General features: G+C 40.6%; 1 protein-coding gene and 4 non-coding genes across 7 annotated transcripts in view; 4 read left to right on the top strand and 1 right to left on the bottom strand.

Annotated features, from left to right (window-relative positions):
* Nucleotides 1–19,518, top strand: part of Scr (homeobox sex combs reduced) — a 30,382-nt gene extending 10,864 nt beyond the window's left edge. For all 3 annotated transcript variants that reach the window (XM_020943703.2, XM_020943704.2, XM_086826255.1), the window contains exon 3: nucleotides 16,888–19,518. In XM_020943703.2, the coding sequence (XP_020799362.2) occupies nucleotides 16,888–17,195 (308 nt within the window). In that variant the 3' untranslated portion in view covers nucleotides 17,196–19,518. The remainder of the gene's footprint in view (nucleotides 1–16,887) is intronic.
* Nucleotides 19,519–19,611: 93 nt separating this feature from the next.
* TRNAK-UUU (transfer RNA lysine (anticodon UUU)) lies at nucleotides 19,612–19,684 on the top strand. The gene has a single exon. It is a non-coding gene; the product is annotated as a tRNA-Lys (tRNA).
* A 250-nt stretch (nucleotides 19,685–19,934) lies between these two features.
* On the top strand, nucleotides 19,935–20,007 carry TRNAK-UUU (transfer RNA lysine (anticodon UUU)). Its single transcript has one exon. It is a non-coding gene; the product is annotated as a tRNA-Lys (tRNA).
* A 239-nt stretch (nucleotides 20,008–20,246) lies between these two features.
* Nucleotides 20,247–20,319, bottom strand: TRNAK-UUU (transfer RNA lysine (anticodon UUU)). The gene has a single exon. It is a non-coding gene; the product is annotated as a tRNA-Lys (tRNA).
* Nucleotides 20,320–20,464: 145 nt separating this feature from the next.
* Nucleotides 20,465–20,761, top strand: LOC147644563 (signal recognition particle RNA). Its single transcript, XR_015270246.1, has one exon.
* Nucleotides 20,762–24,770: the final 4,009 nt, after the last annotated feature.

Genomic DNA, 24,770 nt, shown 5'->3' with positions numbered 1-24,770 from the left:
TTATATTACAAGACACCTATCATCGATTGAAAATTAATTAACATTAAAATATGCATTACCAAGTTGGGTTATTAATTTGTAAATGAGGCTGTTTGTCTTCACTGAATCGCTTAACTTACTCACCCCCACTTATGAAGAATTAGCTGGCAAATCAGCATCATAAATCAACATCCTCGGCGGATAAGCTCACCTCAATCGGTGCCCCATCCGATATCTCCTTCGATGCCTCATCCAGCACTCATTACCGCTGCTGCGAGACACTTGGTGTTGCAACTGGCCAACAATACTGGGTAGCCTCTTGGCTGTTGGCTGTTGCCGTGTGCTTAGCTCCAAATTGTCTGGCAAACTGTGCGCGCGGGGAATCTTGTCAAAATACATAAACAATAACAAAATTTCCCTAGCACTTGCGCTCTCCGATTTTCCGGACGGCGGGGAAAGCGCTGCGTGAAAAACTCGACCGCGAAAATCGTAGCGCGTGAAAATTGTAAACAAACGTGAAGCGATCCGATCCCGCTGCTAAGGCCGGCTGACTCCCACAATAACTCATAATACCGCCGAAGACACGTATACAGAATCAGATGCAGATACAGATACGGATACTTCTGAGAGATGCGGATACTTGCGGCTTGATATAAATCTCAGCACCTCGCTCGGTTTATATTTAAATTTAACCGAACGCATTTTCGGACGAAAATCTGTTGGGCTGGAAAATTGTGAACGAAAAATTGTTGGTCGATTTTTCATCATGTCTCTGGCGCGCACACAGATTTTTCTTTCTGCCACCCCTCGCATATATCTTCCCTCCACCTTGGCCTGACCCATTGACAGGGCAACTCACGAAGTCGTTCTGGGGATCCCAGCATAATCGAATTATCGGGATGATTCCTCATATTTATAGGCAGTAGTTGTCGAGATTAATTGGGCTCCAAATAGTTTGACATTTGCTTGGATCTACCTGGCTGCAATCTCGCTTGCAGCTCGTTTATTATTTGAGCGCAAAAAAAAAATAATTAAATATTTCTGTCCACATATAAATCATTAGATTCGCGTTCTGGGAACTATTTTTTGCCAAGTTTTCGCTCGGTGTCTCATCAATCAAAAACGCAGAGCTCATTAGCTCAGTGAAGTATAATCGAGGCATTACAAAAAATCTGCTTTATGAAAGCAAATATGAAAATGTATTTTAAACAAAGCAATGAAGGTCAATCTAAGTACCTTATTATAATACACAAATGGTTTGAGTATTCATATATTATTAAACGCCAGAATACATCAAACCACTCAAAAATATTATATTTGGATTATTTTCGTAAAACATTTTAGGGAAATTTCCCGAAAATTCTTCGACCTCTCTAAACTTTCCTATTATAAAACCCAATGGAATTGATCTATGACCAATAAATACAACTAGCTTTCGAAAGCCAAAGTTTATATTGAATTATAGGATCGTATGAAAAATCTATCGATGTTTATTATATGACAATTTATTGGAAAAATCAAAGTTTACAAATATACATAACTAGACCAAAAATGCATAAATTTTAATTCGGAAAGCTTTCCTTTGTTAGTTTTTATTAGGTTAACAAATGTAATACCAAATTTAATATTAAATACAACTAAAATTTTCCTACATTTTTCAAAATTTAAATGATGTAACCCCTTATAAAATTTTGAAATTTTTAAAAAATCTCGAAAATTTATTTTTCGACCAGATCGACTCGGCTTTTAATGCTGATCAATAATATATATGAGATATAGGGTCGGAAATGACTCCTTCATATGGTTAGAAGCTTCTGAATGAAATAAGAATACCCTGTAAAATATTATGTGAGAGGTGACTTTGGTGCACTCTGTTTTTACTGCATAGCTGATTTAACCGTTGAAAGGCTTAATTGTTTAAATACTGGCTGGCATATTGCACATTTCCATACTGGCGACAGCGAGTAGTACTTGACAACCCAAAATCACAACATGTCAGCCAATTAAAAACACGCTGAAATGCAGTTCCAGGGGGGAGCCTTATAAATAGTCAGACTGCCAACAAGTCAGCAGCGAGCTCACAGATACATATTGATTAGCAGCAACTTTGGCTGATTTTCCATTTCGATTTGCGCGCGTGTTGCCCGGGCGGGGAAACTCGTTCCATTCCCTGCTCGGTTCCAATCAATGGGGCACATTGTTATTATTTATGTATCTGTTACTCATGGCAGCCGGGCAACAACAGCAAGAACGGCGAGTATCTGTTATGCAAATTGCAGCAAGTGGAAGCGCTCAAGAAATTGATTGCAGCGGGGAGGCCGGGTAACGCGGTGCCGTAATGAAGAACATGAACTCCGCCTGGAAGAGACATGAATGAAATGGAGGCAGATACAGCTACAGATACAGATACATATGCAGATGCAGATGCATATGCAGATACTTTTGCAGCGCCCACGAAAAAGACGCACTCGGCAAATAATGTATCTCGTGCATCTGGGCATCTCCGTCTGGCTTTGCCATTTTCCCTGAGTTTTCATGCATCGTCGAGATTTAATTACTTTCTTAATCATATTCGGTTGAGGGCAATGTGAAAGGCAGCCATCTATACAACTATGTGCAGCCATATCTTAAAATATAATTATATCTATACTGGAAACAATAGGCGCTGTTGCAGCCTATAAATCGGGTTCTAAGTAAAAGATACATTGAGAACACACAATTATGTATGACTATAAAACTAAAGCGGTTATTGTCTTAGCTGTACCCAATAAATACATACCCAGATAATTATATATGATGTCTTCTTTTAGTCAAACATGCAACAAATGTGCTTGAATATAATTACTTTACTCGAATTCGCTTTCGATACACAGAGGTTTTTACAACTATACAAAATAAAAATATAAAACTGCAGGCGCAGGTACAGATATAAGCCGAGTTTCTGGCACCACACCCATTTTGTAGAAGTCCAAGAGTCAACAGCCTGCCGGACCATTAAGCTGGCCACGTTATCGTCCCAGAGCACAACTCAATTTTCGACACCAAATGTCTTTATTAGGAGTTTCTTTCTGCTGGGTGTGTTGGCATGTGCTAGTTCCTTTTTTCATAATTGCAGTCGAACTAAGAATCGCTATTAAAAAACGTTGTTGCAGGTGCCAAGCAGCGCAAATGCCAATAATAAAGGGTAATCTGGAGGGAAGCATCGGAAACAGGCACTGATTAAAGTCCAGTAAAAATAACAGCAGCAGCGGCAAAGGCAACAGCAACATCATGTTAACAATTATGCAAATTTCGAGTGCATGTTGCTCATGAGGCGGGAAGCAGGCAGGCGGAAGACGAGGATAGGGGGCCGGGAGCCGGGCTGATTGCATATAATCACGTCAAGTTGTTACTGTGGCAACCATTTTAAAATGTAAAGAAAAAAGAAACGCGAGCTCAAACGCCATCTTCGTCGCGGAGAGAACAAGACTGTCTGCTGAATTCTGCGAAACACTTTTCGCCAGAAGAAAGAAGCTCCTGCCATCGAGAGTCGCTTGAGAAGCAGGAAAAAAGTCGATCAATGTTAATTATTTGCACAGAAAAGCTGCAGGGTAATATCGGTTTTTTACAATTAGAAAAATCTGTAGTGTATCAGCATGTTTAGTTAATACCGCATGCAGTTCTCTGATGTTGCTTGGCATTCGAAATTCGTTCTCTAATTGACAAGACCAAAGCTGGCAGGGCTCCAAGCAGATCATCAAAAGAGATGCAGCCAGCAGATACAGATACGGATACAGATGCAAAGATATAGGACTACCTGCTGATGATGACTGGCAGACGGCACTTACGAAATGTCAAATGCCTATTAGACCTGCCTCTCGCCCCAGCCCCTCTTTTATTTATATTGACAATTTGTTGACATTTCAGCTTGTCGATTTTTTATTCAGACAGGCCGCTCCCTAATTAGTGGGATATTTATTTATTTATTTATATAATATGCCGGCATTATGTTTATACACTTTGCCAGCCATATACTTTAGAGGTGCCTTTAGTTGGTGGATAATTGCTCTTAAACAATAAGTTCAAGTTGGCGTGCTTTTCGGCTTGAAAGAAAATAATGTCAGAAAATTGCTTATAATTCGTATAATCGCCAAGTATCGTGTCAGAAATGGGACCTGGCCCAGAAGAAGAATTAAAACAGAAGCCAGGCGCAAAAGTGGGAAACTCCAGGAAAATATATAGCCAGCGAAAAAAGTATATTTTCAAATCTAAATTGCAAATATCTGGAGTTTGGTTTCTTACCCTTCTCGCCGATCGTGCCGTTCAACCCGAAGGCTTCAGCCACTCGATGCGGCAGATGCCAGGATGTTACACAAAATTAATAGTTTGCAAACGAGTTGAATGCCAGATACAAGATACGCGGCGGCCGCTGCAAGGCAGCAATATGCAGCAGCCTTTGAGACTGGAAGTGCACTGAGAGAAAAGTCAGGATCAGGGGTTGAGCTCATCCATAGATTTATTCAGTGAAGCGGGGATTATTGCCAACGAAAGAATATGCATGACTTAATCAATGCAACTACTATAGTTATAAGGAAGATGCAGAGTGGCTTCTTCATAGTCCTATAAGATTGCTAAATACCAATTGAGATATAATTTTATAATGCAAAATTGTGTATTTTTTCATTCTTAAGTCTCACAGTTTAATGATCAAATCCCCAGCTTATAACTTCCGCTTTTTTTCTGTGTCAAACTGGGCTTGGGTTCCCGGTACTCTCTCGGATATGGTCTGGGGTGTCGCTGTCTGCTCATGGACCTGCTGTTGCAGTTGCAGCTTCGGCTCCTGCCGCCATGCTGCTTTTGCGCCTGCCCCCGCCCATATAAAAAAATGGCAAGAAAAAGACCAGCAGACAGGCACCGACCAGGCAGAGACCAGTCGCGATGCTGGAGAACCAGAAGATCCAGAGCCAGGAAGGAAAACGCGCCCGGCACTGGCTGCCCAATTACATTTTCATTAACTCGGAACACGACTTTTCGAATAGCTTCGTTTAATCATAATGATTGTTATTATTTTTATTTTGGTACTCGACCCGTTCTAAGGCCTCCTCCGAGCCCGGGCCCGATTCCGATTCCGAAAATGAAAATGATTTTTATAATGCCCACCGCGCGAGGTGAATGCAAAATGCCAGGCATCGGCGCAAGGTGCTGAAAGTGCAGTAGAACATAAATTTATTTCACTTCTCCTTGGGTCCCCGGGATGATGGATCCCAGTCTGAAGCCGGGGCCTGTCATTAGCCAACTCTGGGGTGCTTTCTGGGCCGCTAATAGGTGCCTAAAAAAACAGAAGTGCCCGTCGAATTGTTTCGCACCAAGCGTAACTTTTTGGCACTCGAACGTGCCGAGTGTATTTTAATGGCGATTGTTCTTAATGAATTCGGTGTTCCATTCATTTCTAAGGGATGCCGAGCATACTCAGGCCCTCCGTCTGAATTGAAGTTCATTTGGCTTTAAGTTGTAAAGATACGGGCACTGAAATGAGAGCATGTTCCTTATAAGACAGTGTGATCAAGTAAATGAAAAATTCAAGTATTTTTGAAAAGAATAACAACACGAAAAGTTCTATTATATCTACTATTATAGTAAATAAAGTGCTGATAAGACTGAAAACAGAAATTATATTCATTTAATAATTTTTAATATATTGCAGTACAGTGTAATAAAAATTAGCCGCTCATTAGCTGTCTAGATTCGGCCACATTTCCCCCGAATTATTTAATTTGTTTGTAGGTCAACTCTAGTGCAGTTCTATATATATATGTATATATCCGAAGGCATTGTCTGCCCAAGGAAGATCACTCATCATATAGCCCAAATCAGCCGGTGAGGAAAACGCTTTTAAAGCATCTTCAACGCGGCGCACACAGAAAAAGATGAATGATGGCCCGAAGACTTGGTTGTTTATGAAACTTTGTGCCCCATTGATGGCTTCAAGTGGCAGTCGGCCACATTTTGGCCAAAGTTAATAAAAGCGCATTAAAGAGGGGGGTGCAGTAACAATGGGGGCCACTCGCCGGCAAACAAAGACAACAATATTTAAAGAGCCAACAATGGCGCCACTAATGACTGATGATGTGCCAGCGCTGATAGATGCAAGCGGCTAGCGCAGATACACATCCGCAGATACTTTCACAGATACAGATACGCCAGAACGGGAAGCTCTTTGCAGAACCATTTCACTTTGATACGACAGTCTAATGGACTAATGCACAGCGCCCCAATGTTGTTTACTCGTTCACTATTGTTTAGAGAACTACCGGTGCATATATGCGTATATCTATATCTGCCAGATACTCGGACTCGATTGGGCTTTCGGCTGGGGGGAAGGGGGAATTAAATTGCGAATCAAGCAAAGTAATTGCGATTTGAATGGTGAAAAAGTGCGAGCCATAAATCCCAGCGAGTGTCACGGCAGCGCTGCAATGCGAATTTATCAAATTCAGTCGCAAATTGGCGCACATCTGCAGATTGCCATGGATCCCCAGCCAGCTCCACTTCCACTTGGACTTCGACTTCCACTGCCAGTTCCACATCCCCACATCAACTTCTCACCCAGTTACCGCTTTCCCCTTTTTTCCTGTGGCCGGTTTCGCCGAGATACGCATAGAATATTAATCTCTTTGCGCATTAACTTAAATGAAATGACGCAACGAAGATAAGCGAGCTTTGCACAGTGGGATGCATAGGTAAATTATGAGCTTCATTTTGGGAAATAAAATGGAAATATACATGTTCTTCATCAGGAAGAAATTGCTCACAATCCTTATAATAAGTAGAGTTCTATTCTAATATTTCAGTTACCAAAACATTGGTTTCGGCCATTTAGCCTCATAAGAAATATAGCAAAACCAATACGAAAACTTAAACTTAAACTTAAGGCCATAAAGTAATATCCGTGTTAACTATAAATAAAACCTCTGTAAAAATACTCAGTAAAAGTACCCTTTCACCACTGTTCCAAGGAGTAGCAACAGCAACAGGCTTTTGCTACATGGGGACCTGGAACTCTCAACCGCAGACCTTGAAGCTGGGGCGGCGAACAAAACCAAAGTTTAACGAAAACCATCACAAATCGCATACAATTCGAGATGAAATTGTGAATTATTAATGCAGGCGGCAAAACTATTTGGCTGAGTAGACAAACCCACAAGACAGCCCTGGTTGGGCTCACTCCGCCCCTCACAGCACACCTAGTCTCGGATTTTGGCCAAAACTCGGGGCGAAGGAACGTGTGCAGCCGCCTCCTTCTCCATTGAAAATTGAGTTACACGCGTGGTCCGTATGTGCGAGTGTATCTGGCAGATACATATGTATCTGGTGTCTGCGGCTACGTGCTGCACTGGCTTACATTTCGCAGATTAAAACCGAACTGCCCGTTGTGCCACCTGAAGCCAATTCGATTTAAATGTCTGGCACTTCCACTTGGCTTTTCCTGGCCATATTTTCATGCCACGCCGGCAACTGGGGCTCTCTTCCTGTTTTACGGTGTGCTAAAATGGCCGGAGTTCAAGGGTCAGCTCGGGGGACCCGCTGAGCAGGTGTGTGTGTGTGTGACTGTGTCTTGTGACTCCCTTTTCGCAGTGACAGCCCGAATGCAATGGCAACAATTGCAATTTGTTGGCAACGTTCTGCCCTTGGGCCCAGGACTACATTGGGTTCAACTTGGCTTCGACTGGCTTAACTTTCGAAGCAAAGTAAAGGTGCACAATGAAAAAATCATTTAGAGATCTTTAAAACTATAGTTAAAAATAGCGTTATATTAATAAGAAGCGCTTATATGAATAAATATACTTCCAAGATAGTTATTTAAGATATTAATATATGGAGGCTATCATAATTTTAGTCAGAAGCTTGTAACTTAGTGAAGGAATCATTTCTGACCCTATAAATCATATATGTTCTTGTTCAGCATCAACGGGATAGTCGATCTAGAAATGTTCGGTCAAAATACAAATTTTAGAGATTTTTTTTAAATTTCAAAATCGTTAAAATTTTCAAAAATTGACAAAAATTTAAATTTTAAACTTAGTACGCAGATTTATTAATATATTAAAAACTAACATAGGACCGCTTTCCGAATTAAAACTTATGCTTTTTTGACTTACTTATGGGTTTTTAAAACTTTGTTTTGTTGGAAATATTTTCTTATGGAAATATCGATTTAAGGATGCTAATATTTAAAACTTAATGATTATCGTTTCCAACTCCAAGGGCATATAAACTTGGGTTTACCGAACTTAGTTTCCCTTCTTCCTTCACTATAAAAAAGTAATTTCTCTCCGTGCAATCGCAGATACAGATACATTTGCTGCACTTCGCGCTTCATTAAAAGGCGGGCGGCGACTTCCAGCTCCCAGCCCGGTTCGAGCTCCTTCTCCAGCTCCATTTTCGGTTTCAGCTCCACTGACGACAGCAAATTTGCACATTGCTCGACAGCAAAAAAAAAAAAAAGAAAAAATAAATATATATATGAGTAAGAAAAGGGGCGAGAGACCGGGGAAAAAGCGTCGAAATTAAAAGATTTTTAAAGACACCTTTGTAGCAAGTTTTGAAAACTTGTTCCGCGCCCTGACTTCACCATCTCCATCTTCATCACCGCAGCCTGCGTCGTTGAGGCTCTGCTTGGGGTTTTAATTTTGTATCTCGTTTTTTTTGAATGCCTTTTTTTCGTGTTCACATCTTCTCTGACAAGCTGTCGGGGCAGCCATGTTGAATACTTTTGTTTTCTAAAAACGAAGCTTGCAAATACATCTTTTTGTTATTATTATATCTTTAAGTTAAATTTCAAGTTAATTTGCTTGAGCTGGTTGTGTATTTTGTATTTCCATTTAATTAACTATGCGGCAATACTGAGCTTGGTTTTGGAAGGCAGCAAAAAACCGGTAGAAAAGTCTGTGCAGCTTTCAATGAATGGCAAATATCAAAAGATTTAAGAGCTCTTATGAAATAATCAAGGCGCATTCTACAGCTCTATTAGTAGCTATTTGAATATAGAATATCTTGTCTTGATTAATGACCTCTAAGTAGATCAACTAATGGACGATGTAGAGCACTTAATCTCACCCTGTTTGACCTGGGCCAACTTCGATGGGCTGTTGTGCAACTCCAAGTCAATCAGATAAATGCATTTAAATGCATCATCAAAATCGCATCAACTAGCAAATTAAATAGTGGAGAGTCCGGGGGGCGGCGATAACTTATATTCAAATGCAAATGCAAATTGCTGACGGCTATCTGATGGATCGCAAATGAATTGCCCAGCCTCTGCCAGTTGCAAGAAATATGGAAGATAATTGAACCTAACGCCATTGACAGTAGCTCTTGCTACCCGCTCCTCTCTTCCACTCCACGGGACTCTGCATTAATAAAGAATTCATCACAATTACAACGATTGCCACAGGATGCAATTTCCAAAGGAAATTATTAATGGAAAGTCAATGAGTGCGACGGGAGTAAATCAAAATCGCGAAGAAAAAAATTCTTCAACGTGCCCGTGATTGATTATTGGGTCTGGGTATGGGTCTGGAGTCTGGGTTCTGGGGGCTGGGAGCTGGGAGATGGCTCTGGACAGGAGACCAGGACACGGACTGACACGACCTGTGGTCATCAGCGCCAGTCAAAGACCTCAAGCAGTTAATCATGGGGCTTCGGGAAAATGAGCGAGAACTCCAGAAGCCAACGCCAGACAACGACAATGCCGCATTTTGTAGCGCGTTCATTCAACTGCAGACGACAGGACACTCATTAAAAATGGGTGCAACGGTGCAGGGTATCTCGCTCGGAAGGGGAGTTCCCCTTTACGCGGTCTTTATACAGAGAGCGCGGAGAATGAGTCGGAAAACAGGTTTCCAGCGCAGTCCAGCTAATTTATGTGCGCATGCGCGACGCTCGCTCGCTCCCTACTCGGGAGCCCCATAATTAACTGAGGTAGTCATTTTGGACTCGAACATGGGCACACACCTATGTTACCCTACCATACCTTACCCGTACCTGCACTGCTCTGTGTGTCTGTGTGTGCCGCAGCTTCTTCGGCCGGAGAGAACTCTTTAAATCAGAGATAAACGATAATTATCTGAGCGAAAATGAGCGCATAAATAATTTGCAAGAAGTCACATTAAAATTGTATCTAAAAGATACGCGCGGTCCGATAACGCTGACCGCTCCGTCGCTCTCTCTGTGTGGGTTTTATGCTGGCTCCCAAGTCCAACGCTTGCTTTCCGGGACCTGGGGACCCTGGGAGCCTGTGACGCGCCATTAAAAATTAAAAGCTCATTAATTATGCAGATAATTCATTTATTATATTTTCAACACAATACGAGCTACAAGCGGCATAATTTGTTACCCAGCTCATTATGCCAGAGGACCGAAGGATGAGGTGTTTGGGGGGGTTGGCAACTGTCTCGAATTGAAAACAATTATGGCCAACTCCTTCGCGTGGAAAGCTTACCAAGGGTTGGTTGTCTAAAGCCAGGTATGGGTCGGGGGCGTCACGTGTCTCTCGGGGGCGTTTGCTGCTTGGCTTAATCCCCCGAAAAGCACTTAAGTTCTGAGTGTCCAATCAACAGGTGGATTTCGATGGCTGCCTTAATTGGTGCGATTCAATTGGGTGCCAAGGTAGATGAATAATTGCTGAAGGTCAAATCAATTTCAGGGATTTCTGTGTTCTTATTTCAGCTTTTTCTTGGTATCAATAGGGGTTTCCTTATATTTCTATTGATTTTATGATGCTAACCTATTTGTTCACTGTTCAAAATCATTTCTAGAACCTCCTCTAGACCTCCTCACTTCCTTTTTTTGACCGGAAACCATATGCTGTTGTGTTTTTTTAACCTCTGCGAAACCCTCAAGGTTCAGATCGTCCAATTTGCCATCAGCTGTTGTATCCGAGAGTCGAGAACCAAGGCTCTGTGCCACATGATGTCATTTCGCCCGAGTGGTTCTTGAATAAGTGGAGAAAACGGAGAAAAATAAAAGCGCTCGAAATACCATTCTGCGCATTGTGGCGGCTGTCGGACTGACGAAACTGAATGTGTTCGTGTTGACAACAAACACGGAATATAAATTGAAAAATGCTTTAAAGCGAAATAATCAATTTACTTCTTGACATAATTTCCATTTTTCACGAAACCCGGCAAAAGGCAGCCACGCGAATGCCCAAAAAACCTGAATGGAGTGGGGTATGGAAGTGAATGTGGGTGGGTCTAAAGCAAGGCCACGCACAATTCGCACCACAAAGCCATATAAAAACAATAAGAAAAGTTCCCCTGAAGTGGCTGCATCCCGTTTCTTGGAGTGTTTTTAATATTCCTGCTATACTTCTCCTGACCACCATCCTCCTGTGACTGCATCGCTTCCTTTATTTGAATTGTGATTAATGATCAAGCTCGGCCGCTGTTCCTGATATGTTTTTTTGGGATTTCCCATACCATGCCCCTCGCCCCGGGAAGTGACAAATATATATCCAGACAGTGGCAGACAGTAGTTGTGACTACGATTTAATAGCGCTTTAATGGTCCGTGGACATCGATGGACCCCAAAACACCTGTTGTCCAGCGCGCGTGTCCATGGAGTGGGCGGAGGCCATGGTAACACTTTCATTATCACAAATGTCACATCATTTGTCGCCCTCCCCCCGAAAGTAACACACACGGAAAGAGTCAGCATCATTTATCACCTCAGGAATGCAATGCTCTAGAAGAGAGAGAGAGCGGTATATAGTGTGCGGATAGAGAGGGAGATACATTCTCAGATAGCCCGGCGACCGCATATTTGATTAATTTTCTTTTCCGAAAGAAATTAACCCGCGCCGCACATGTCCCTTCATCGTCGGCCCTTTTGACTCCTCCACCATACCAAACCATTCCATCCCATCCCATATATCCTCATCTGCTCCGATCGGGTCCCAGGGTCCAAGATTTATCTCTTCCAGCAGACCTCAAGCGTGGCACCTCGCACTCTCTGTCTGATTTATTTATGGAACTGTTCGAGTTCGAATCGTATTTGAGGGAATTTTAAGTTTCCAGAGAGCCGCAAAACTGCTCGGAATTCCTGCTCAATCCAAGCGATCTTGGCCCTGATCACGATCACTTGTTGTACTTAATTAGTTCAATTTGTGACAAAAATTCCCGCGACTTGCTCGCTTCCTATGAGTAATGATTCTGGGCTGGAATTTTGACATTGATAATGGTTTTCGGTTAAACGACTCATTAGCCACAGGCCACTAAGTAGCCACCGATCTTTGGCCATCATCGGAAATGCGTTGATTTATGGTGTTTCCGTTTTGCCCAACAACCTGACACGGCACAGGGGGAAAATGTAACGAACACATGATACATTTTGATCTTGAAAACTCCTATTATTAATAAGACTAAAGATTTATTTATTTATTAATAAGACTAAAGATTTCAGATTACATCAAATATGAGATATTATCATATTTCTCTCCGTGTCCAACTTTACAATTCCCCGTATAAAAGTGCAACAAGTTCAAAGTTGTTTTTGCGCGATAAGATCAAAACTGAGGCCGCCAGATGATCGTGCGCCCCTCGCTTCCATACCATGGCATACCCTGGCATGGCATCCCAGGTGCTGGGATCTTGGAGTGCCGCACACGTTGCTGATTACGATGACGATGTTCAGTCGCTGTTGTGTATTTTTTTATTTAGTTTTCTTCGTTGCTTTTTTTTCGCCTGACCAGACGCCAGACCGTTGACAAATGACCGCTACAAGTGTTTGTGACAAGCCGCAAGTATCTTTTTGTCGTATTTTTATATCTATTTGCGCCTCGGCCAGAACAGAAACAGAAAACAATTAAACTTCGGCTCCAACCTGAGCCTGATGTCTGACCTACGCCAAAGGTTTTCAGCTTAACTTTGAACCTGCCAGCGATCGAGTGGACCGAAGTGGAGTGAAGTGGAGTCGCATCGAGTCCCGTGTATGCTAATCCCGTGTCAATCACAAGCCGATCGGGGAGTATGCAAAGAGATACAGGCGAAACATTGGGGGAAACATCTCGAAAGGACAATGGCAATTTGAATTGCAGAATCGCAGTCGGTGACACTGAGATCGAAGGAGCTCTCCGAGCTCCGATCGTCACTTAATAAATTCTGAAACAGATTTTTGCATGCAGGCCGAAATGGGATGCACCAAAAAATTTCAAATTTCCAACTGATATGTTAAGCGGCTGTCAGCGTGCCGCTCTCTTAGCCAAGTACACTTGACGTCATCTTAAGCGAAATGCAAATGAAATGACCAAGCATGAAGAGACATCCCCTATAAGAGACTAGTTAATACCCTCTCCCAAAGGTTTTCAATTAAATAGAGATTAGTTTTAGATTACAAACACCGATTTTACAGATAGCTTTTTTAAGTTCAATTTCCGTTTTACTTAGTATCATTCAGTCAACCAAATAAAAGAGTATTTGCAAAAACGAAATCCAACAATATGAAAAGTCACACAACAGATTCTTCATTCTTGGGGCGTTCTGTCTTTGAAATATGTGTACATATAAGTTTGTACATGCAAAATCCAATATGTCTATATAGTATTTCACAAATGCCCAGACCCCAGACAAAGATACAGACTGCGACAGAGGCTGATTCCGAGGCAGAGGCATCCCATCCCCATTGAGGTGGCTGGGAAATGGGAACAAACTTGTAAAACGCTTCGAATGTTCGCTCATTGGCGCTGTCAAGAGATCTCTTCCCGCCTCCCCTCTCCCCTTCCCCCCTGGGCCAGTGATATAAGCACCAGTGATATGACATGCCAGGTGCCGTTGGATGAGGCTGCTTTTCGGATGATTCTCTGCCCTGTCAACTCATTGGGGGCTTTCGCTTTGGATTTTGCGCCTGGCCATGACGACAGCGATGCGCTACTTGCCCGCATGTAGTTAACCAAACCAAAAAAGAAATTCAAGAAAATCCGAAGACATACTGAGAAAACCCGGAGAGAGGAAGCCCGCAGTGCTGACATTTGGCTGAGGACTCAACGGGTTGCGGATATGCGGTGATCTTTAGTCGGAAATCAAACCAAATCTGAGAGGGAATTAGTGGATGGCGGTGCTCGGGATGATGATCCCTAATAGAGAAGCAGATGGGGCTGATTTAGACATAATGAGTAGGGAAGCAGAGTGGAGCAGGTTCGCAGTGGATATACCTTAGGTCTGTGGAAAATATATATATCTACCTACAAAGCTGCAGAATTTCTTTAAATTAAGAGGTGTTCTTACCTACAAAAAAAGGGTAAATATAAAGATTTTTCTACTAAAAAATATATCATAAATTATAAAAATTCCACACATTGTATATACTAGTTTTAAAGGCAATTAGTTCAGCCATACAACTACCCAAGTTTCTGCATAATCATAAGGAACATTCCCAAGACTGCAGCCGCCCTAAACTCTGGCAGATACCAGCACGCATCCGAAAGATACATTTCGCAACGTTGTTCACAACACTCTCCTCCCTCCTCCCAGCTCCCTTGAGTGGTGTAAACAAATTGCAACATATGACAGCCGCATTTGACAATTGTAAATGGTCGATGGCAGTGCAAGTGCTCGGCTCGCCTTTTGTTGTCCCTCGGTGGAGCCACGGAATAAAAAATAATACACCAAAATAAGTGTCTCTGACCTCAGAGGATAGTGGACTATATCGATTTGGCCGGACGTCCTGGGCAAGGTCAGGATCCTCGCTTATCAAATAGTAATGGGAAAGGGCACTCGGAAACGTCTGCACATCATGCATCAGTCGGAAGTCTGCCAAGTTTTTATTTGGGGAAAAGTTTCTCCTTAAAAAAAAAGAAAGAAAATCTTGCCCTAATGGCAAACCAGAAATATTACCTGCAATATCAAATATGATGGCTCGACTGACAGTTGGTTGCAGGAGAGCGAGCGAAATGGGTCAAGAGCCTGGATTAGTGCAATTCAATTTGTTGCCACAACAGTTGGCTGTCTCTCTCTCTATCTGTCTCTCTCCTTCTGTCTGTCTGTCTCACTCTATTGCCGGCTGATCCGCATGACTGATGAAGTCGATGGCCGTTGTCTGGTTACTGTCTACCCGCTGTTTACTTGGTCATTAGTTTAAGCCCATTCAGGATGCCAGCCAGTCGGGGAAGTGCAGGAGCTTTTGATGTTGGCGCTTCCACGCTGGCCACACTCAAACTCGCTTTAATTAAATGAGCGGTAATTAATTTCAACTTTAATCAGAAATTCCATTTAGATTTTCGCCGCTGATTGATGTGACCTGACATCTTCCGCCAACGTCACATCGAAGACCACTAAACTGTGACAGCGGCAAAGGCGAAACAACAAAAGCGGAAAAACTTTCGGAAGCGTGTTTGGGCAGTATACAAAGATAGTGTTGCTTTTGAGTGGGATAGACTTTGTTTAGACTCAATTTAAACTGAAATTTAAGCTGCAAATTAAACTGAAATTTAAGCAGAATTTAAACTGAAATTTAAGCTGAATTTAAACTGAACTTTAAGCTGCATCTTTTGGGGAAGTGTACATCTTGTATGATTTACTTTGAGGATGATAAATAGATACATTTATCAAGGTGACAATATACTATAAAAACTATGACTATATTATGATATTAATATAATTATCTAGCAATAATAGGGGGAAGAAGTTGCGTTAGATTCATTATATTACCTACATTCACCTTTAAGTTTAAATCAATGAAATTTCGTTTAACAAACTATTTAAATCTTTATTACCCAAATCAGCAGAATATCATCATCATTTCCACTATAATCAAGTAATTAACAATTAATGAAATTCAATAGAAATCCCTATAGTATGAATATATATCTGCAAAAGTAGGTTCAACTTATTTCTGCTCATCAAATAGGCCATGACCCATATTAAATCAATGGAACATGGAGCCAAACGATACTTCAGTTCGCCCTCCCCAAAAATAGAGAAGGGGTCGCACACACCAGTCAGCGGTTGCCGTCTATCACATTGACTGACTGCCACACATTTCCCTCAGATATAAATACTAGAGATACGCATACAGATACAGTATCTATTTGCCGAACTTGGTCGGTGCCCCAACTCTTTGCCGTGTATTGGAAAGCCAAAACAAAGCGGGCGGGCCAATTGAGTTTGGCCGTAATAACACGCCACGGTAAATGGCTTTTAAAAGTCTACTTTGCCGTAGCACGCCCCCTCATTATGAACGACGCGCTTCGAACGCCCTCGTGCAGTTGGCCAACGACAAAAAGGAAAGATACAATACCAAAAAAAAAGAAAAGAGAAAAAACCCATACAGATGACAGAAAAGTTTTCGGGGGCGACTGTCAGAGAACGGGAAATTGTCATTATTCTTCCGGGGAAGTCACAAAGAGAACAGTGGGGGAAAGGATAGTTTTGGCAAGCGACAAACATCTGTCTGGGACAAGATATATACACTCATACCTTGGCCAGGACTCCGCATGCTCCCCCCTTTCTTGGCCAGGTTGGAACTTTTTTCGGGTGCCACCAAATGGCAGTTTGACACGTCATATTTATGAAATGCGCAACGTTGCAGAAAATCACAAAATAAATGAGAAAATTAACTGCCTCGGAGCGGTGAGAAAGGTCGCGGGGGGTATGGAAAATCGAGGGGTGGTGCTGTCCACTTGAACGTTTGACGATTGCCTAGAAACGCCTTCAAATAGTTTTTCAGGGTAAAATGAAAGACTTTTCAAATTGAGGGTGGGAATAGGTAATCAAATATTGTTTTTATAAATATGCCTACTATAAAGTTATTAGAAGGATATGCATTTAAATAACTCAACTATCTCTTTTTGCAAACAATTAGTTTTTCCTTTGATTTATAATATTCAAATTGACATCCCAACTAATACTTCTCTTTCACATTTATCTCCCCTAGGTACTGTGAACGCCAATGGCGAGACGAAACGACAACGGACCTCATATACCCGCTACCAGACGCTGGAGCTGGAGAAGGAGTTCCACTTCAATCGCTACCTGACCCGCCGCCGGAGGATCGAGATCGCGCACGCCCTGTGCCTCACGGAGCGGCAGATCAAGATCTGGTTCCAGAACCGGCGCATGAAGTGGAAGAAGGAGCACAAGATGGCCTCGATGAACATCGTGCCGTACCACATGGGTCCCTATGGACACCCCTACCACCAGTTCGATATCCATCCGTCGCAGTTCGCGCACCTGAGCGCATAGGACGCGTGGCACTTTTCGGGTACTGGTTAGAGACTCAATCAGTTGTATCAGGAACCATATCAGACGGCGGCGGCGGCCTCGGCGGCCAGCGGCTATCAGTCCCAGGACGGTGGCTCCGTGGGCGGTGGTTCGGGGGTCGGAGTGGGTGGCGTGGGTGGTGGTGGCGGTGCAGGAGCGCTGTCCAATGGCGGCAGCAATGGCCCCGGCAACGGTCCCAACTCCCTGTTCACCACCGCCGCCTCCAGCTCCCAGGCGCCCGACTGCATCAAGTATCCGCAGGAGTTCTGATCTCAGGTTATCATCAGGCAGCAGCAGCAGCGGCAGCAGGATGATGATCCTGTGGACCGGAGCCAGGATCGGCGGCTCGAGCAGCTCCTGGCCTCGGACTGTGAGCCCGACCCGGATCTGCAGCTGGAGTTCAAGGCGGACATTGTCGGCTGCAACTTGTTCTGCTGCTGAGCCACGCCCCTGCCGCCAACCGTCAGCCGCCCATTGCCCATCGCCTGCCGCCTGTCGCCGCCCGTCGATCAACCAACATCCAGTGATGTTTCTTGTTTGCAACTGATTCGTGTTAAGCTAAGAAACGAGCCACATTCAGATGGTTCGTTTGGGTTTATGATACTGGAGGTGGCACTCCGAGCAATCGCATTCGAAAAGCACTTTTCTGTGACTCGGATTGAGCTTAGCTCTCAATTTCCTACGCACAGAGTTCCCATACTATTTGATTTCCTTTCTTAAATTACACTAAGGGTATGCACAACAGAAGTTAACAAGAAGTAGTGCATACCCCAAGCCTGCTTAAGCTGAAATTCAGATTGATATTTGATATTGATCTGATTTCAGACTAATATTGTGGCTATATGTTTAAAATTTGTATCCTTGCGAGTGCTCGTGCGTCCTTCCAGTATGGTGAACCTCTTTCTCTAAGCAGTATTCGAAAAGCTGGTAGTTAGTAAGCCTAGCATAATTTTAGTTTGTAAGCTGCACACAGACGAAGAGACGGAGTGTCGAGTTAAGCAAAACTAATATCTGCAATAATTTCAAAGTGATTTCTAATTAACGTTAGCCCTTCGTTTACATCTGATCCAATCCCAGCCTCGGTCCCCAGCCAACACCCCACCCAGCACCCTCCAGGGAGTCCTAAAGAGTGTACTTAATTCCTAGTTAGTAGAGACCTAACTCTAGTTAACCACATAAGGCTTTGTTTAGTTTGTAAATAGCAGAGCGCCCCCCACGCGGAGATCGCCTTTTTATGTTTGTGTTTCGTTTTGGAGAGAAATTTCGGAAAGTATCTGTAACTGTTCACCTTATTTTGTGTTGTGTTGTTGAAAGTGCTCTAGCAGCTTGGAAATGCTTTACTAATTTTTATTGAAAATCAAACGTTTTTAATTGCCACTGAGAACAAATTCGGAAGATAAACAGGAAGTAAAAAAAATATCTCGAAATTAGCATAGAACTTGCTATAGTTAATCAGGATTTTCTTTAGAGCAACAGCGTCCCCTCCACATTATTTATTCAAAGGCCTCTCTGAGCAATGTCTGTACATTAAGGTCGAGAGTCTTTCGACAATGGAATTTGATTAAAGCGAGAATTGTTAAAGGAATCCCATAACCGTAATGTAAAGTAATTATTTATGCTGTACTTTTCGCTAAGCTAAGGTTAGTGCATTCTAGAACTATCGGTAGTCTATGTGACCCTAGATCGTAAGCCTAAATTATGTATATCGAACTAGCAAGACAAATTTTAGTGAAAGCAAAACAGAACAGAAGTGAAAAACAAATCAGAATGAGCAGCGGCTAAGCAAACGCTAAGGGAGACAAATCGATGGAAAATGAGAGAATCAAAAGAAAACCTAGCACAAATTAATATCAATCATTTTTTGTTTCCCATTGTGTACATTTGTTCAATCCTAGTTTGTACAGTCTTGATTGTTTGTTTAATGCCACTTGCCGGAACTGTAATGAGATGATGATTTCCCCCTCGAATCTCGATCGAAATGCAATACACCATTCGTAGTTTTTGGGCTAAGGGGCACTCACTGTCGGCCTGGGAACAGTGGGCGCAAAGAGTTTAACTGCATTCCATGTATAAATAAAATTACGCAACTAATTTTAAATGAAATTCGCATGTATGTATTACCTTAATCTGGGTTCAATTGCAGACGCAATGTTTACAAACGAGAATGGAATCGAAAACAAAAGCGAAAAACAAATGAGAAACTTCAACTATGAAACCACAAAAACCATACAAATATAAAGAAAAACAAAAAGTATGTAAACATGTATGAATATGGCATAAAAAATAAAAACTATTTTAAAATGTACACGATCTCTGGGTTTTGATAATGGGTCTTGGTTTGGGAAAGAAAGGATCTTCGGTGCTGTGAGTACAGTTGTCGGATCGATGACGTTCGAATGCCCGGATAGCTCAGTCGGTAGAGCATTGGACTTTTAATCCAAGGGTCCAGGGTTCAAGTCCCTGTTCGGGCGAGCTTCATTTTTTACTCTTTTTTTGTTGTAAATATATAGATTCAGAAGAGGTTTGAAAATTCTAATTCAAAGTATGCTGCTTTTAAAACAAGAAATTATATTTAACGAATGTCCTGTAGCTAAAATATTTTTTTTATATGTAATATTATGTCGAAATGTTATTTATCAATCTATTTTTGCTAATATCGGACTGATTTCCAAGAACCTAGCGCCTTAGTTTTGTTGGCACTTTGGCAGGAGGTTGCAAAATGCCCGGGTAGCTCAGTCGGTAGAGCATTGGACTTTTAATCCAAGGGTCCAGGGTTCAAGTCCCTGCTCGGGCGATAACAATTTTTTTTTATTTATTTTTGATTATTCCATTTGTAAAGTAAAATAATAATTCGAAAAATTTACTACGCATTTTTAAGTCTGACCTGTATTAATATTTATAATATGTCAATTGACATGTCCAAGGCACTGCGGTCGATTAAGCAGTTTCCTGTAATAAAACCTCTATAGCCTTATAGAAATATTTCAAATATTTCACATAAGAATAATACAAAAAATAATAAAAAAAATAGATCGCCCGAGCAGGGACTTGAACCCTGGACCCTTGGATTAAAAGTCCAATGCTCTACCGACTGAGCTACCCGGGCATTGCTAATTCCAATGCCAAAAAGGCTACAAGCACGTTCGCCACTGCTTAGGCCCGTGTCGATAAAGCAGTTTGCCGGTAGTGTGGTACACAATGGAAGCAGTAGTATTGTAAGGCAAATTGAAGTTTTAGACAATCGAATTTCGACTGGAAGGTTGGCATCTTCTGTAATCGTGCTTCTGCGAGGTCTGATTGTGGGATGGCCTGAGGCTGGGATCTACTGTGTAGCGAACAGCTCATGTTGACGGAACGTCCGCACTAAGCTTGCCATCAATATGGGTGCCATGGAGGAGTCCGCGGCATTCAGGTTGGCTAAGGAGGGATGAACCGGGCCAGGGGTGAAAACCAGCAGCCAAGAGTTCCCGTGGTAGGCAGTAGTGGGATAGCGTACCGGAGTGAACTGCCGTTATCAGCCCAACCAATATGGTTGGACCACAATCTTTTTTTCCATTTTTATATAATTTTTTTATTTTTTTTTAATTATTTACCCAAAATAAATGTTTTATGTTTTACAATATTCCTAGGAAATAACTTTCTGTGAGGCCCCCAATTATTTATTATTTACTTTATTTGTACTATATGCACCGAATTCTTCTGTTTGTATGAATGAAACAACATTATTTGGTTAAAACTGAAGTTTATATTATGATTTTATTCATTTTTATATTATATATTCTCATAATTTTGCTAATTAATAACTGGGTTTAATCTTGCATTGAGGTCTTGGAATAGAAGAAGCAATTTAAGTAAGCAAGCGTCAGACTTAAGGACACGAAAGATCATTTCGCCACCGCATAGTTTAATATTAAGTAATGATTATATACAGCAAATGTATTTCTTCTCTGCAAAATAAATATTCATATTTTTATAGAAGGCAAGGGTATAATAATGCAGCAAAAGTTGTCACCAAGGTCAGATTCTGTTTTGAAACTACTGTATGGGTAAGATATCAATATTAGTTATTGTTTATAATTAATTTAGGCTGTTAATTTTGAGTTTGTTTGTTTCCTTAATACAAATTGCTGTATAATATAAAATTTAAATTAAATTGAAAAATAAATATGTTAATTCTAGGCGTCATCAATCCTATAGCCTCATCTATTGAAGCATGTATATGATTAAGACTTACCGAAGTAGGGGCCACAGGTTTATAATTATTATGTAATATGTAATATTAATGTAAATTGATTGAGTACTCTTGTTGTTTTTTTCATATACACATAGACCCTGCGATATAAATGTTTTTATCGATTTTGAAATATTTAAAATTTTTTTAAAATGGAATAATGACAATATATCCGGTAGAAAGAACCAGACTAAAATTTTGACTCCTGCCATTACAAATAAATTAAATACATGAGGTTAAGGTTCGTATAGCTTCTTAAAAATAAGTATTTTGACAGTTAATTGGATTTTAATATAATAATATTTAAATACTTAAATAAAATTTAGCATGTGCGTATACGTAATTTTTTTAGACTGCTAGAAATTCCTGAAGTAGAAACAATGTAATATGCACCTAAATGATCATTACTACTGACATAAGAAATGCAATTTTGCCTAACCAGTGCAATATAGTTAAATAAACAAATGTGATACGAGAAACGGACAATGATTTGGCCGATTTTTGGGATACTACTCTTGTAGAAATCATGTTGCTGTTGTTGTAGGAAAATCAAGGCACTTGAATTGACATTTGCAGTATCAGTTTATCAACTGATATTATTAAAGCACCAGGGGCCAGAAAGGCTACAGAAGGAGGATTAACTTTGGTCCAAAAATTTTTTCAGTGACATCAGTGCACAAATTAGCGGCTCGTCGTTGCCCGAAATAGTATGCAATTAAGAATAATACGCGGAGTGACCGATTTGTCAGGCGGAAGTGTCAAAAGAGAGCATACTTCTGGGCTGGATATATACCGGAAGCTAGTTATAATAAATAATACGTATACGCACTGGTGTAATTAGTATTAAATTACTTAAATATAAAAAATGTGTTGATTGCCGAAGAGAATAATATATATTTTAAAAATAATTGTCCTGCTACTTTATATCAATGGCTGGGAATAATAAAGTAGCAAAAGTTTGCGCCAAAGTTAGAGTCTGTTTTGAAGCTTTCGTTAAAGTAAGAAATTAAGTTATAATTTTTAATTTAGTTAGGCTGTCAACTTTGAGTATATGTACGTTTGTTGATTTCGTAAATCACTTTATATTAATATTAATTAATGGGGTTCATGGCAATACGGCAAATAGTTGGAAAATAAATGTATACTTATTACAGCTGATTCTATATTTGATCAATATATGTATATGATATAATTGTCATGATTAAGACTTACCGAATTAGAGGCCACACGGTTATCCTTATTCGTCACATTCGACTGAGGCGCGCGCGACCTCAGCACCTCTATTTATAGTCCCCGAGCAGAGCAGAGAAGAGCAGAGAAAGTGAGTGTGAGTGCGTGGGAGAGAGCAGTTGCCTCTAGAGATTAACATAGATCGATTAACATAGAGTGAGAGGGGGAGAGGCAGAGAGGAGCAGCGAGCTATTTAATTTAACTATAATCAATAAGTAACTATGAGCAGTAAGTAACTCAGTATCAATGAACATTAATTAACTCTGACCAGTAAGTATCAATAAACATTAAGTAACTACGAACAGTAGGTAACTAATATCCATATATAACTATGATCAGTAATTAACTATGATCAGTAAGTAACTATGGGCAATAAGTATCTATGATCAGTAAGTATGTATGATCAGTTACTAATTTTGAATACTAATAAACAATGACTTTCAACTTTTGTAACACAACACATTACCGAGACTTGGCCGGCAGCAGTCGCTTCATTCCGGGGATGTTAGAACTAGTTGGGAATCATATGATATGATGATTAACTATGAACAGTAAGTATCTATGACTAGTAAATAACTCTGAACTAAGTATCAATGACCATTAAGTAACTCTGAACAGTAAGTATCTATGATCAGTAAGTAACTATAATCAGTAAGTATCTAAAGTATTGAAAATTATTAGTAAGTTTCTAAGTATGTAAATGGGACCATGGCAATAAGGAAATAAATTGGAATATAAAGTCTAGAACTAGGCCTAATCCCACCTACAGCTTCTTCATACATAATATAAATGTCATGGTTAAGACTTACCGCCGTAAAGGACACGTGGCTATTCTCTTTCGTCATTGTTTACACTGACCAAGAATGGTGACTTCATCCAAAGTGAGTTTCTTCCTAGTCATCCAGATGTATTGGCCACGTCATATTTTTGGATCGAAGGGGGATCACTATCACAATCACTTGAGATGTTAACACTAGGTACCCCTAGGACAGACTGAGGCGCGCGCGACCTCAGCACCTCTATTTATAGTCCCCGAGCAGAGCAGAGAAGAGCAGAGAAAGTGAGTGTGAGTGCGTGGGAGAGAGCAGTTGCCTCTAGAGATTAACATAGATCGATTAACATAGAGTGAGAGGGGGAGAGGCAGAGAGGAGCAGCGAGCTATTTAATTTAATTATAATCAATAAGTATTTATGAGCAGTAAGTATCAATGAACATTAATTAACTCTGACCAGTAAGTATCAATAAACATTAAGTAACTACGATCAGTAGGTAACTAATATCCATATATAACTATGATCAGTAATTAACTATGACCAGTAAGTAACTATGGGCAATAAGTATCTATGATCAGTAAGTATGTATGATCAGTTACTAATTTTGAATACTAATAAACAATGACTTGCAACTTTTGTAACACAACACATTTCTTATTTGTCATTCCATTCAGATGTCAGCTTCTTCCTGATTATCCAGATGACTTCCATTGGTCAGGTGATATTTTTAAAGTCGAAGGGCAATCACTATTACATTTAAAGTTTTTCATTTTCCTCTACATTTAAAGATCGTCTCTATTGCAGCTATACATATGAAATAGTCGACAGATGTTAATAAAATTAAAACCGAAATTATAAAAAATTTAAAATGGCTTTATCTTAAATTTGATGAAAACTAAAAATTTTATTTCCAGCTCTTCTGGGCTGACTTTATTGCGGAAGGACAGTTTGTATTGCAATCATGATGGCTTCCGAGATGACATAAAAGACAAAATAATACGTATACGCACTGGTGTAATTGGTATTAAATTATTTAATCAGAACAAGTAATTAACTGCCAAAGAGAATAATAATACATAATACAACTCTTAAATTCGACCTTTTAAGTTGTCTAATGAGTTAAATATAATCATACATTAATAATATATGTGTTATGTTAGAATATGTATTAACTTTACCGAGGAGTTATAGGGGTTTTGAGCGAATGATTCAATTGCAAAATACTAGGATAAAAAATATTCGGCTTTCCAAAATTAGTTTCATTTCTTGTTGAAAATCACTAAACGAGTGAACAACGAATATAAATTACATTTATTGGGCAAA

The sequence above is a fragment of the Drosophila serrata genome, unplaced genomic scaffold, assembly GCF_035046125.1.
Source record: "Drosophila serrata isolate PLE 108 unplaced genomic scaffold, ASM3504612v1 contig_156, whole genome shotgun sequence".
NCBI lineage: Eukaryota > Metazoa > Arthropoda > Insecta > Diptera > Drosophilidae > Drosophila > Drosophila serrata.
This window is presented reverse-complemented; position numbering and strand designations above follow the sequence as displayed.